General features: G+C 37.1%; 1 protein-coding gene across 1 annotated transcript in view; it reads left to right on the top strand.

Annotated features, from left to right (window-relative positions):
* The first annotated feature begins 704 nt into the window (after positions 1-704).
* LOC102472469 (ankyrin repeat, SAM and basic leucine zipper domain-containing protein 1-like) overlaps positions 705-14,063 on the top strand; it is a 15,259-nt gene continuing 1,900 nt past the window's right edge. The window contains 1 exon segment of the mRNA XM_027775704.1: positions 705-1,018. Within this exon segment, the coding sequence (XP_027631505.1) occupies positions 705-1,018 (314 nt within the window).

Here is a 14,063-nt window from a genome sequence, read left to right as displayed (position 1 = left end):
AACAATAGAATTAATTGCCTCTCTTAGGACTATTATTTGGTGTCTATTTAAGGCTACTAGATTTTATTTTAATTACTCCAGGGTGTGCCTTATTTGCATACATTTGCATAGTTATGTGAAGTCTCTGAAGGATCTAAGAAGACTTTAGCTGACTGCAAATCTTGCCCTCAGAGCCTAACATTGAAATAGGAGGTAGGGGGACCAGCAGGGGGTGTGGTGTTCAAGATGCTGGACACTCCCACATGGTAAACCATGGTTCAAATCCCAGAATTGATGGCTTGCTTTCTCGCTTTCCCTCTCTCTGTCTCTAGTCAAATTAAAATAAATGGATGAATAAATAAAATTAAATAATTCTTTTTTTTAAAAAAAGAAGAAATAGGAGGTAGGTACTTTCTTTTTTCTTTCTTTTTTTTAGGTTTTTGCCATAGGGCATGTGGGTTTGCCAGAGAGAAAACCAAGGAGTAGGAGACAGTTTTTAAAATGACTCACGGAGAACAAAAGGAAGTGCCTTAGGACTGAGATGTGGCACAAGGTTAAAGGCCTTCCTAAGAAAAGAACAGGTTCTTGGATGCCAAGGACTTCCTCAGTCCCCTTCTCACAAACTAGGCACCTTTGAGTGGTCAGCCTTCTGGGTGCTTGCCTAATTGGACAGTCCTTTGGATGGGGCTAAATTATTTCAATAACACTGTTTTGTTTTTTCTAGCATGGGAAACATAAGCTGCCTTTCAGACCTGATTAAGAAGCATTTTACTTTATGGCTGTACACATATTTTCTGAGATGCGAGGCCTCAAAATTAGCTCCTCAGAAAACTGGAGTTTCAGAGGAAGGGTATGTGAGGTTGGAAAAGCAGTCCTTGGGGGAAACCATACTCAACTGTGAAGAAGTTAACAGGAAAGAACTCCTACTGGGATTTCTTAGTACTAATGTGGTTCAAGTGTTCTTTTTAGAGGTAAGGGACAAGAAATCTAAACTTCATGAGATAGGTTTAGAAATCCTCTATAGAAGAAGATTTGAGAGGTAAAGAAGTTGGGTTTCATAGGTGTTAGGAAACATTGTGAAAAACTTAGAAAGGGCTAAGTAAATAAAGAAATGGCAATCAAATATTTCATCTAGTGCACTCTTCCGGAATATCTCTACCTTTCATTGACGTTAGGCTATTTATAGTCTGCTGGTTGTAAATTACGAGCACCACAAATAACTCTTATTCATAAACATGCAAATAAGTTCTGTTTAGGGAGAAACAATTGATTTTTCCCTCCTTTCTTCTAAAAAAAGCCTATTTTTATCTATTTGGTAACTCAACTTCAACTTCCATCTTGCCTACACATTTGTTGGTCTTCAAATTTTTTTTTGATATTATTGGAATATGTTGGTGGTTCACTCATTAATTAATGCTTTAAATAAAATCTTTTATTTGTGTTCATTTCATACTTGTATGAGTCATGATTTTACCTTAAAAACAACAATAACAACAACAAATTGTCTTTTAACAAAGGGCAGGGAAGATTTCAATAAATCATCTCTAAGACTTATCTATTTATTTGTTCTGGCATATTGGTGTAAACATGAGAGAGAAAGAAAGAGACAGGGAAAGAAAGAGAGAAAGAGAAAGGTAGAGAGAGAAATATATAGAGAGAGGAGGCACTCTCTATGGGGCCTGGTCATGCTTCAAACCTTTTTCTTCTAATTCTCCATCCCATCAAGATTCTGGGCATGTGCACATGTCTAGTATATTTTTAAACAATGTGGACTGGAACTCAAAACTTGGTCAACTATATGGAACCCAACTTCCTTTGTGAAGCACCTCGCTGCTATACTACATACAGGACCAGCCTTAAGAATTATTTTGACCACATAAAAGAGAGGCTGGTCATTTTGTGATTGGCCTTATTAGTTCATATAGGTACAGTAAACATATGAGCCTCTTGACTGTAGTTTGCAAGTCTAGACTTATATGGTATTCAACAATTATAAACCCAGAATACTAACTATAAGTTTCATAAAGAATCTCAAGTGATATTTTAAAGATTCTCTGTTGTTCAAAAGATAAAATGAAAAGTCATATTGGTTCTTGTATTCTGACACTAGAAAAGCAACTGAAAGTGATTGTCTCCATAGTTTTTACTCACAATACGTATAAAGTTGGGTTCTTTTCTCCCTGAAGTCTATTGACCTTAAGTGTAGGAACCTGAACAGAGCAGGTATCAGATCATTTCCAAGGAAGGATCGATGTTCTATGCATATTATACATAGGAAGTACAACTCCTTTTCTTTAATGGTGAATTTAGATCATCATTATAGCATAAAGTACCAAAAGAACACACACACACACACAAAATTCCAAGGATTTTCCAAACAAATGCCACATGAAATTTCCCTCTTTAGTTCAGCACATGTTGCTTTCACTTAAGTCTTATTCTGCTGGCTCATGGATAAATAGGACAGTTTTCCTGAGAGTAATCTTCTGGACTAAAAAGTGCACTTGAGGGACCAGCAGTTAGCGCAAAATGGCTATGTTGCTGAACTCCCATGTAGTCGACCGCGGTTCAAGTCCTGGACCCAGTGGCTCAAACTCATGCCAGGTATGTGTGTGTGTGTGCCCAAGATCCCGAGAGGAGAATGGAGTAGAAGGGATTGTGGCATGGCCATCCCCCCTGGGTGGGGGGTGATTTCTTGCTTTCTAACTCTCGGTCTCTCTGTCTAACTTTCTGGCGAGCGCACATGCCCTATAGCAAAACTGCTCTTAAAAAAAAAAAAAAAGAAAGAGTGCACTTGATAGCCTTCCTCCCTTCTCCAGTTCAGTTTCATGGTTGTCTACGTAATGTTGAGTTAAGCTCCAAAGCCTGTACTCATGTCTATTCTGGAAATATCAATAGTTAGGGATACCTGGTTTAATTCTTTCCCCAAGGTTCTGAGACAGTTCTTGCCAAAGAATTAATTTCTGCCTTGAGATTTATAATAAAACTTCAAGCAAAATAAATAAATAAATAAATAAATAAATAGAGGAAAAGACAGAAACCACCTGATGATGGTAGGATCTAAAGAATGTGGCTAAATTATTTAAAAAATCAGTAACAGAATAATAGAAGCAATAACTAGAAAAAAGGAGAATAAAATTCCCTGTTATGGTATAATACATAATTCTCTAATAAGGATTTTAGAAATGTTTCTTCTTGGCATAAGAATATTATGAATATCAAGGGCACTGAAAAATCTATTTACAATAAACTGATTGATTCAGTAACTTGCTTTTTTTATAAGAGGTTTTTGCCATAGGGCATGTGTGCTTGCCAGAGAGAGAGACAGAGACAGAGACAGTGAGAGGGAAAATGAAAAATCACCCCTCAGGGGGGGATGGCCACACTGCAATTCCTTCTCCATTTTCCTCTTGTGATCTTGAGCATGCACACATATGTGCCTACATCTTGAAATTATTTTCCTCAATTTTAGAATCTGATCTATGTTTTTTCCTTTTCTTTTTTTTTTGGAGAGTTTTTTGCTATAGGGTGCATGTACTCGCCAGAAAGACAGAGAGAGACAGAGAGACAGAGAGACAGAAAGCGAGAAATCACCCTCCCAGGTAGGGGGGAGATGGCCATGCTGTAATTCCTTCTCCTCCATTCTCCTCTTGGGATCTTGATCATGCACGCACATGCGCCCAATGTGAGTTTGAGCCACCTGGTCAGGGACTCAAACTGCGGTCGACTACATGGGAGCCCAGCAACATAGCCGTTATGCCAACTGCTGGTCCCGAATCTGATCTTGAGAAGAGGAGAATTTGTTAATTTATTAAGAGAGAATCATAGATGCTGTAGTACATGCATACTTTTAGCTGGGCTACTTATTCAGCAAAGCGACAATGAAGTACATTAAAGTAAGTGCAGACGTTATCATGATTTTGACTCTTTCCTTATTCATGACAGTGCGTGCACTTGAGAGTGAGAGGGAGAGAAAGAAAGAGATGAGCATCTTTTGAAGGACCTGGTCCTGCCATGATTCCTTTTCCAGTCCTTCAGCCCATCAGATCCTGGTCACTCAGATACATGCCCAGTGTGTTTCATGCTGGCCAGGGCCAAGACTCAGACCATTTGCAATCGGGCTTCTCTTAAGAAGCATGTTACTTCTATGCCATGTATCCAGCCTGGATTGTTTTTATTCTTTAATATTAGGTCATTGGAAAAGTCGCGACATATTTTTCTATGCAAAATGTGTCATGACTTTTCCGACAACCCAATATTTAAGTATATTACTAAAGTTGCCATATAGAAAATTACTCTAGTGACATGTGAAATCTCTGATACATAGAAAATAACTAACAACCTTTCTTGCTCCTTATTAAGAGCAGGCTAAATACTCCAAGATCAATTTTAGTGAAAAGAAGATCAAATTCTTATTGTATATTAACACAATATTTGGCCACAAAGAATTTAGAAAATTCTTTCTTTGTTTACGCACATTATTGTTTTGTTGTTAACTTTGTTATTCGTTATAAACCAAGGCAACCAAATAATTTTTTGGCAATTGTTTTATATATTTATTCAAGTCATAGCCTTCATTAGTTTTGTTCACATTCTGAAACCAGGTACTTAATTTTAGGACAAAATTCTCTTTTAATTCATAAACACTTCATTACCTTTTACACATAGTCAAATTTCTTTGCCATTCTTATTTCCAGTGGTCTTAATCACCCCTATTAATTTTAACTTTTGTTTTAGAGAAGTTTTTTGCTATAGGGCATGTGAGTTTGCCAGAAAGACAGAGAGAGACAGAGATACAGAAAGCAAGGAATAACCCCCAAGGGGAGATGGTCATGACACAATCACTTCTCCTCCATTCTCCTCTTGGGATCCTGGGCACGCATGCACACGTGCCTTGTGTGAGTTTAAGCCACTGGATATGGGACTTGAACCGTGGTCGAGTTCATGGGAGTTCAGCGACATAGCCATTACGCCAGCTGCTGGCCCCTTAATTTTAACTTTTAATTGAAGTTACTAACTTCCACCTAAAAGAGAGAACAGTTAGGGGGGAAGTAATGATTAATTTGGGCATTTTAGAAAGTCAAGAAGGATACCCAGCATGACTCCCTATGGTCACATGCATCATTTCATCATACTCCTAAAATGGAAAAAACTAATGCCTTTTTTAACAGAGTACTTCTCAATTTTGTCTCTAGAGAATATTTTCAATGTTTGGAGACATTTTGAGCATCACAATTGGCAGGATAGGGGTGGCGCTAATGACATCTAGAGTACAGGCCACAGGGGGTACAATCATGCATAGCACAACCACCCATGACAGAGAGTTTACCTGGTCCAAAATGCCATTGACACCTCTGTTGAAAATCATGTTTAACATTTACCCCTAGGTAAAGCTACATTGAAACATATTATAAGAAGTAGAGATGCATAATATGTATATGTATATATATATGTGGGTATATATGTGTATATGTGTGTGTTTGTTTATACTGACCAATATTTCAGTATTCTTTTGCTATATAAATTATCCAGATATCAAAGATTATTCATTAATGAATTGAATTTACTAATTAAATACGTTGTTACTGTTAACTAAGGATCTTGAAAATTATGTGTTAAACTGATACAACTATAGGCCACAGTCATTGTTGATATAAAAATGATCAGTTATAACTGTTTACTAACATATAATTATTTTTCATAATTACTTCCTGTTGAAATATGAAGGGACTTTGAAAATTTTGTGAAGAAATGGAACTAATACCAGAATTCATTTTGGTGCAAAACATTTTTAAACTCACTCATAGTTTTTTTCATAATGTACATTTTCCATGAACTTTTTGATGACTCTCCTCCCCCACACCCCCATATGATGGCTTGTGTGGTCTGTAAAACAGTATAAGAGTTTTGGAGAATTCTATTCATGAGAAAATAATTAGATATCTATTGTGACATGTTTTCTTGTATTATATTTAATGTAAGGGAAAAGACAAATAGCTGTTTTTAAACCAAAGTAATCAAAAAGTCCAAAGATTTAGTTCTGTTTCTTGAACTTGGATCTGTATATAAAAATGGTCCTAATCTAGCCATTTCTGATAGTCTTTTTGGTTCATTTGTTTGTTGGGAATGGGATAAGAGCATATTTAAAGCATTATAACTTAATTTCTACAAATTCTGGAAGTATTAGATTTATGTAAGTACTTATGTTTTCTCTAAAACAATCAGAACAGAGCTCCTTTGTGAAGGGCTATAATCTATTTTGTTAAAACATTCCAGGTGTGGTTAAGTATTTGTGAGTCACATAGTGAGAGAAAGGGGTTTTCTCTTATAAACACCAGGACAAACAACCTATGGCTTAAGTTCTTCAATATAAGCGAAACCCAGAATCACAACTGGCCCCAAGATCAAAGAGATGACACCTTCCCACATTTTAAAATTGATTTGAACTCAACACTAACCAGCCAAAAACTTATTATGAAATCAGATTATCTTCTTACTTGATCTGTAACATCCATTTGGGCATTGGTGGCATAACTTCTCAAATTGTCAAAGTATTATCTTCAAAATTATAACGTATGATCCTCAGACAAGTACAGAATGATTTACTTAACTCACTGATGAGGGAAACAGCAGGATGGTAAATTTGGTTCAAAAACATTCTCATGCTACTGAGTATTTAAAGGTAATGAAGACACTGCGATACGATTGTTAGGTTAGCTAAGATGTGTGCCACCCTGGAGGGGACCGTCTGAGGGGCTGAGGTTCCCTTCCTGGTCCAACCTAAAGGCCGAGTGCATGTACCTTTAGGTTGGGCTGGAAGTGATCCCAGAGACTGGGAGGCTGAGGTAGGAGAAACAAGTCCTGTTTGGAAAAGTGGATGATGGGACCAGCAGTTAGTGTAATGGCTATGTCGCTGAACTCCCATGTAGTCGACCGTGGTTCAAGTCCTGGACCCCCGGCTTAAACTCACACTGGGCACATATGCATGAGTGCCCAAGATCCCAAGAGGAGAATGGAGAAGGGATTGCAGTGTGGCCATCCCCCACCCCCCCAGGGGGGTGATTTCTCACTTTCTGTCTCTCTGTCTCTGTCTTTCTGGCGAGCACATGTGCCCTATAGTGAAAAACTCTCCAAAAAAAGGAAAAAAAAAAAAAAAGGGTGAATGAGGCATGAACGGCACAACAGTAATGCAACACTGAGAGACTGAACCATACGAGAAGGTTCCAGGTTCTCATCCAGGACCTTCCTGGATTTGCTGGGTATGTGTGTACCCATCATGAAGGACCTGTTGGGCTACCTGTCTCTCTGTTCCTCATTCTCTCTCTGTCTCACAATAGAAACAAAGAAACTTAAAAAAAAAAAGATTGCTAGGTTACAGGCAAAGCTCATTTATGTCTGATAATGCTATGAAAGTATAACCTTTTGAGGTTTTTCTTTTTTGTGCAGAATTTATTTCTTCTGTATCAGAAAAAAATCTCCATGTTATCATGCAACTTCTCAGAACCCGGGCCCAAGTCAATAGTGCATAGTTTAAAAAATTCATTCCACTGGAGAGTTAAATAATTCCTGCATGGGTATTATCATGTAATATGACTTAGAATCAGGGCAAATAGCCATCTTTTTATCTTATTTCCAAGATTTTGTTAATTTTCTTTGTACAAGATGCTTTTATAGTTGACCCTAGAGTTTTTACAGGGACACTTAGATGCCCAAGCTTGGGGGAAAGGTCTCTTTCATGCATTCAACAAAAATATTTGAAATTTATTATGAACCAAACACTGCACGAGGTTCAAGAAGTATAGTAATGAATGAGATATACCGACATCTCTGAAGGTTCTTATACTCTAGTAAGGGAAAGTAGATGATAAAGGTGTAGTTTTACACTAGATGGACATAAGGGCTATAGAAGGTGTGTTACAGATGTGAAATGATGGGAAGTGCTAAGGAGAAGGACTGAGTAAGAAGGGCAGTAGTGGGGTGTTAGCATTTCTAGCAAGGTGACAAAGGAAAGCATTTACTGAAGTGACATTTCAGCAACTATTGGAAGGAAGTGAGGATGGAGGGCACCAAAGTGAGACACAAGAAGGATAAGGAATCAATATTGCCCTCCAAACCCCTTTTAAATTCTAGAAACTTAGGAGAGAAGGGTATGCCGAGGGAAACTTCTCACAGTCAGGTGTGGTCTTCGATGGCACTTGAGGATTGGTTACCATCATTGTCTATGGTTCTAAAGAAGTTTGGTAGGGTTTGAGTTTAATTGTGGCTTGTAGGAGATTTGGGGCTCATGTTAATGCTGTGTGTATTTTGACTCATAGATTAGATTAGATTATTGTAATATAATGTTTTTAAATGTGCTTTAAAATTTACATGACAAAATAATCATCAGGTTCTTTTAGTGTAGTTTTTTTTTTTTTTTGGTGTGTGTGTGTGCATATGTGATTTTATCTATAGGGTACATGCACTTGCTGGAGAGACTGAGAAAGAGAGACAGAGGAAAAGGGAGAAAGCACCCCCCCCCCAAGGGGGTGGCCAACCCAGAGTTTCTTCTCCATCATTCTCCTGTTAGGATTTTGTCCAGGACTTGAACCATGAATCCGCCAAATGAGATCCAGGTGCCTTAACCACCAAACACCACCAGTGGGCCCTGATAGTGCAGTTTTAAAAATTTTTATTTTATTTTAGTTGACAAAGCATAACTGTACATATTTATGGTTATAATGCATTTGATGCATGCATATGTTATAGAATGATCAAATCAGGTTATTTAGCATGCCTATTGCCTCAAATAATTATCATTTGTGATAAAAATATTTATAATTCTCTCTTGTAGCTGTTTTGAAATACACATTATTATCAACTATAGTCACCTCTGTGCAATAGATCACCAGAACTTATTCTCCAATCTAACTGAAACTTTGTACCCTTTGACCCTTGTCTAACCACCCCCTTACCAGCCCTGGTAGCTACATTTTAACTCTACTATTGATTTAACTCAAGTTCACTTTTTTAGATTCAACTTGTAAGTAAAATTCTTTTAGGAATTTTAAAGTGATACAGTGGCATGGATGCCATCCTACCTCCTGCCTAATGTTGTTTTGGAAAAATAAAATAAAAGATTTAAATAATGCCCTGATGCTACACAATACTTTTGTCTTTTCCTTTCCTTTATAAGCCTGTCTGGAAGAACAGTGCACCTGTCATTGATTTTGGTCTTTAAAAAAACTCATCTTTTCCATAATTTAATTTCATTTCTACACAAGTAAAGTACCACTTAAAGGACTGTATATGTCATGCAGAGACGAGTGGAGATATTAATTGCCAGTGCTTCAGCCCAATTTGTGTGTCTCTGAGAAATGTCAGTGATAGGCAGCTTGTACGTCTTTAGATGATGGTGAATCAGCAGAACAGAGGAGGCTTGAATAGAAACAACTTGAGTGCAGAATAGAAGACACTTGGGTGTAACTGGCAAAGTGGTAGGGTAGTGAAGCAATTAGCTTGATAACATGAAGAAGATATTTCAGAAGAATATATCATCTGAAAATACTAATGGAGAAAAGTAGTCTTAAAGCAGGCCCTTAATATCTTTCAGTATGATTTTTCAGAAGCACCAGGTCGCAGCCTCTGCAGTGTCATGGTAGTAATGGATCTGAGTCAGCAATCCAAGGGGAATTTCAATTTCAATTAAAATTCATGCTTGACCTTTACAACTCTTCTCTCCCTTCTCAGATCAAATGGACTCGAGGTATGTACTTACAAGATTATAAACTCCTCATAGGCACCTCTGTAACAGCTAGCACATCACAGGTACACAAAACTTTTTTTTTTTTTTAGACAATTATTTACTTAATTTTATTTATCATCATTATTACTTTTAAATTTGCTATAGGGTATTTGTGCTCATGAGAGAGAGAGAGAGAGAGAGAGAGAGAGAGAGAGAGAGAGAGCAGGAAAGCAAGCCACCTGGTCCAGGATTCACACTATGGTCGGCCATGTGGGAGTCCAGTATCTTAACCACCACACCACCTGCTGTCCCATTGTGGATCTGGGACTTGAACTGTGGTGGGCCATGTGGGAATCTAGCACCTTAACTCCTATACTAGCTGCCAAATACATTAGGTGACTTTTAAAGTCTTAGGATTCTGGCTTGAATTTTTTTTTTTCTACCACAGTAGTTACTCTGCCTCCAGATAATCTTGGTAGTTTTTTATAACAATCAAAAGAAGAAAAAGAAAAAAAAAACATTTTAAAATTTTTTACATATTATATATATCATATGCTAAAGTACCAAATAAGGTCACACATGGGAAGAACCTTTAGTGTGATTAGAAAATGAGGACTTTTTACTTTTATAGCTGTGTCCCACTTAGAATCACTTTTCATCTAACAAAAAAAAAGAAGCAATTTCATGAAGTGCTAATTTTAATCAGCTTGCATCTGAATAAGGACCTCCAGCCTTTCTCTTGCATATTCTCTTACATAATTCACCCCTTCCCAGACTCCACAGAAATGAAAAGATTTATACCTGGACTTATAGTCTCATATATCAGTAAAAACATTAAGCTGGTCTTTCCAATTTCAGTACTTTCTTTCTCTGATTATTAGTTATACAGAAAGGCTTCACTGGGTACAGAGATACATGCTAAATTAAATTAAGAATCAGTGTAAATTTTAGGCTCTTTCTGCCTGCAAGAAAACTCTGCTTATTCTGTTGATTTTTTTCCAAATGTGATTATGGATTTCAGCAATTTCTGAGTTGAGGTAAAGAGATCAAACATTTTCTCAGTTTTTTCTCTTTGTAATTCTGATATACTACAGAGGGTACTGGAATGGTTTCACCACTCAATACAAATGTTACAGTTTGATGCAGTTGTTTTCGTTAAAGTATAATGGCCTTTACTGCCCTGAAACCACTTTACTCAAGCTAAAATGGGAAGTTTTTTTCCTCTCTCTCAGAAATAACTTTAAAATGCACCCTTAGGTTTCGGTGGTTAGAGGCCAGGTATGTTCTCAGTAGATATAAACCAAATAGCTTTTGTAGAGACAAATCTCCCTTGTACAGAGTCCTGACACTGCATTATGCACTGAGTATCAGGGTTGCTTCTCGGGTGAGCTCAGGAGATTTTCCATGTGGTGCCTAGTGAATGGTGGCCTGGTGAATGAGAATGGTTGTGCATGCTTATCCCCATTCCAAACACACGCTCTCTTCTCCTTTTCAGGCTTCAGAGGACTTGATTAGATGGCTGAGTTTTCTGGTTTTCTTTCTTTTTTCAAAGCAAGTCTTTGTGACACTATTTCATTATTAACCTGAGCAAGATCTTATTGTTTACTCCAGTCGTGGAATTCAGTAGACTGAAAATTAGCTAGGCCTCAGAAATAATGGCATTAGAAATCATACTGATTTTCCCCCTGAATCAGAGGATTAACCAAACTTTCTCCTTTAGACTTATCGAAGAGTCTGTGATTCCCATTCTGTCTTCTCCTTTGGATTCTAATTGTGTATACACAGACACACAGACACATGAGTGGTCATTCTGCCTCTGCCTCTCTGTCCCTCACACTCACTATCTCTACGCTATCCTTTGGGGCACCTCACTGGCAGGCAACAAGAGGCCTCTGAAGCCAACAAGGTCCTTCCCTTCCTCTGAGCCTGGATGAGGAACATCAGCTGGGACTGGAAAGGGTTCCAGTGTGCAGAGTGTTTGTTCCTCAGTGACTAATCTCACTGTGCTTGGGGCTACACGTTATCTTCTTGTCTAATTGTGCTTCTTCAATCTTTGCTTAGGCCTGCTTATTTTTCTCTCCCTGGTAGCATAACAGATAGAAATGTTCATAAAACAACCATGGCTGTTCATTTTCAAAGTAATTAGTTTGTGTTGCGGGCATAACTAAAAAATCGATTAGATAATTGCTAGTTGACAGCAATACACCCAAAGGTGATTTAGTCTGGTTTATCTTTATTTTCAAGGGCTAATCACTTAAATATAAACCTCTTTAGAAGGTTTAAGACACCAACATGATTCTTCACTAAAGTTCCAGATAAATGATGGCCAGCCTGTGTTTACAAAGGCAATAAAAAATAGACTACAGGGTGATTACCTAGTCAATTTAAGCAAATCAAAATGAATTGTTTTTAAACTTGTCTTTATATCAGTTCTTAGAAAGATAATTTTTAATTTTCCCTTTTCTAAATATGGATTCCTATTATCTTCATGATCTCAATTCAAGTTCGTTACTACTCATAGGTTAAAATACAGTATGCCTCTTTTTCTTTTGTTTTTAAATAAAATGCACATTTTAAGAAGCCATTGTAAGTAAATTTTACTACTGTGTAAGAAATTTGAACAATTACATGGTTATTTTGTTTACCAATGCCACTGGAAACATTTAATTGTGAATACGCTGGGAGATAAGCCATTTTCAACTCAAATGGGTAATCATAGATATTTGGAAGAGGTGTTTGCCAAGCTGTGATAGAGGATAATAACTATCACCAAGCATCACTAGCATTTACATTTTTATTTTATGTTTCCTAGACATAAATATTCATCTTCATTTAACTTTTAAACTACCTTATTACAACTGTCATTATCATGGGTTTTATACGTATTGTCATGCCAGGTAGTCTTAATATTCCCATTTTATAGATGTGGAGACAAACCCAAAGTGCATATTTTTCATTTTCTTTCCTGTCTTGTCTCTGAAGAGTGAAATTCACAATTTGGAACTTAATGGGATCACTGACTGAGCATTACCTCCCTTTGGGGAGAAAGGTTCTCTTTAATTTTTGAAATTCTTGATATCAAGTCCATTGGTATCTCTAGAGTTGAATTGAGTTTGACAAGTTAATAGCTTCAGTGACATGTTTATTAATGCAAGGGAAAAGTGCTGTAAACATAAAACCTTATGTGCAATGTAATTAGAAGCTATAATCTTTATCCTATTTTGGGAATTATGACAGAGTCTGAAAGAAAAATCTTCTATTGCACAATATGCGGTGAACATAAATATGAATGGAAATATATTTGTTTACTGCACTGAGTTTTACTTATTTTTGATGAAAGAACATTTTAGAAACATATTTTGTTCCTTTTTCTTTTTGAAACTATAATACATGAAAATTATAAAAATCTAAAAATATGTAAAACCCAAAAAAGTACATTTTCTACTACATCTTACCATAGCCAATTTTCCTTCCTAGAGTCAATCACTATAATCAATGCATTGTATATTCTTTCACAGAATTTTATGCATGTACAAATAGCTATCTACTTAACAAAAAAAAAGTCACAAGGTATTAGCATGCTGTACAACATACTACTCACCTTGATTTTTCTGCTGTTTTTGCTATCTGGTGGCTTGTTTCATGTCACATTATAAGTTGTTTTTCATCTTTTTAAATAGCTGCAAATATTCTATTTTATCAATGAGCCATAAAATGTATCTAACAACTCTCCAATTTAACAATCATCCTAGATAAACAAAACAAAACAAAACAAAACCTTTCATCTTGTTTTCTCTCTTCCTTTTTTTCCCTTTGTTCCTTTTTTCCTGGGTTCATCTTTACCCTGACACTGACATCACTGTGTGATGTGATACTCCACTATGCCTGGGTAAGAGCCACCTGTATGACATGGGCTAACTTTTTCACATTGCCCAGTGTCAAATCTGTTTGCCAGTTTACGCTGACAATGAATGAGTAGAAGATATGGGATCTTCATCATAATTTACTGAAAACCAAGTTGAGGTTCGCCGATTGTGGAATCTTGAACTATGTGTCTGTAAAGTCATTTTCATTCTGTTTGGCCTTGGCTAGGAGGAATTCAGTATTCACTACAATAATCTCTGATAAATAAGTGGTCTAATCCAGATAATTTTTAATATGTTTGCTTAGTGGCTCTGCCGATGCGCTTTGTCAGAGTCAGTATATAAATGTTTGAATGTAAATAGCTGCATTATAAAAATGTATTGAGGCGGTGAGGCGAGGCGAGGCGCGGTGAGGCGCCTGTGGCGAGCTGCCGGGCGGGCATGGCGGCGGGTTCGCTGCGGGGCCTGCCGGGGGGCGGCGGGGGGGGGGGGAGCAAGAG

Source organism: Tupaia chinensis, unplaced genomic scaffold (genome assembly GCF_000334495.1).
Source record: "Tupaia chinensis unplaced genomic scaffold, TupChi_1.0 Scaffold000597_1, whole genome shotgun sequence".
Lineage (NCBI taxonomy): Eukaryota > Metazoa > Chordata > Mammalia > Scandentia > Tupaiidae > Tupaia > Tupaia belangeri.
Note: the sequence above shows the minus strand (reverse complement) of the source record. Positions and strands in the feature narration are given on the sequence as shown.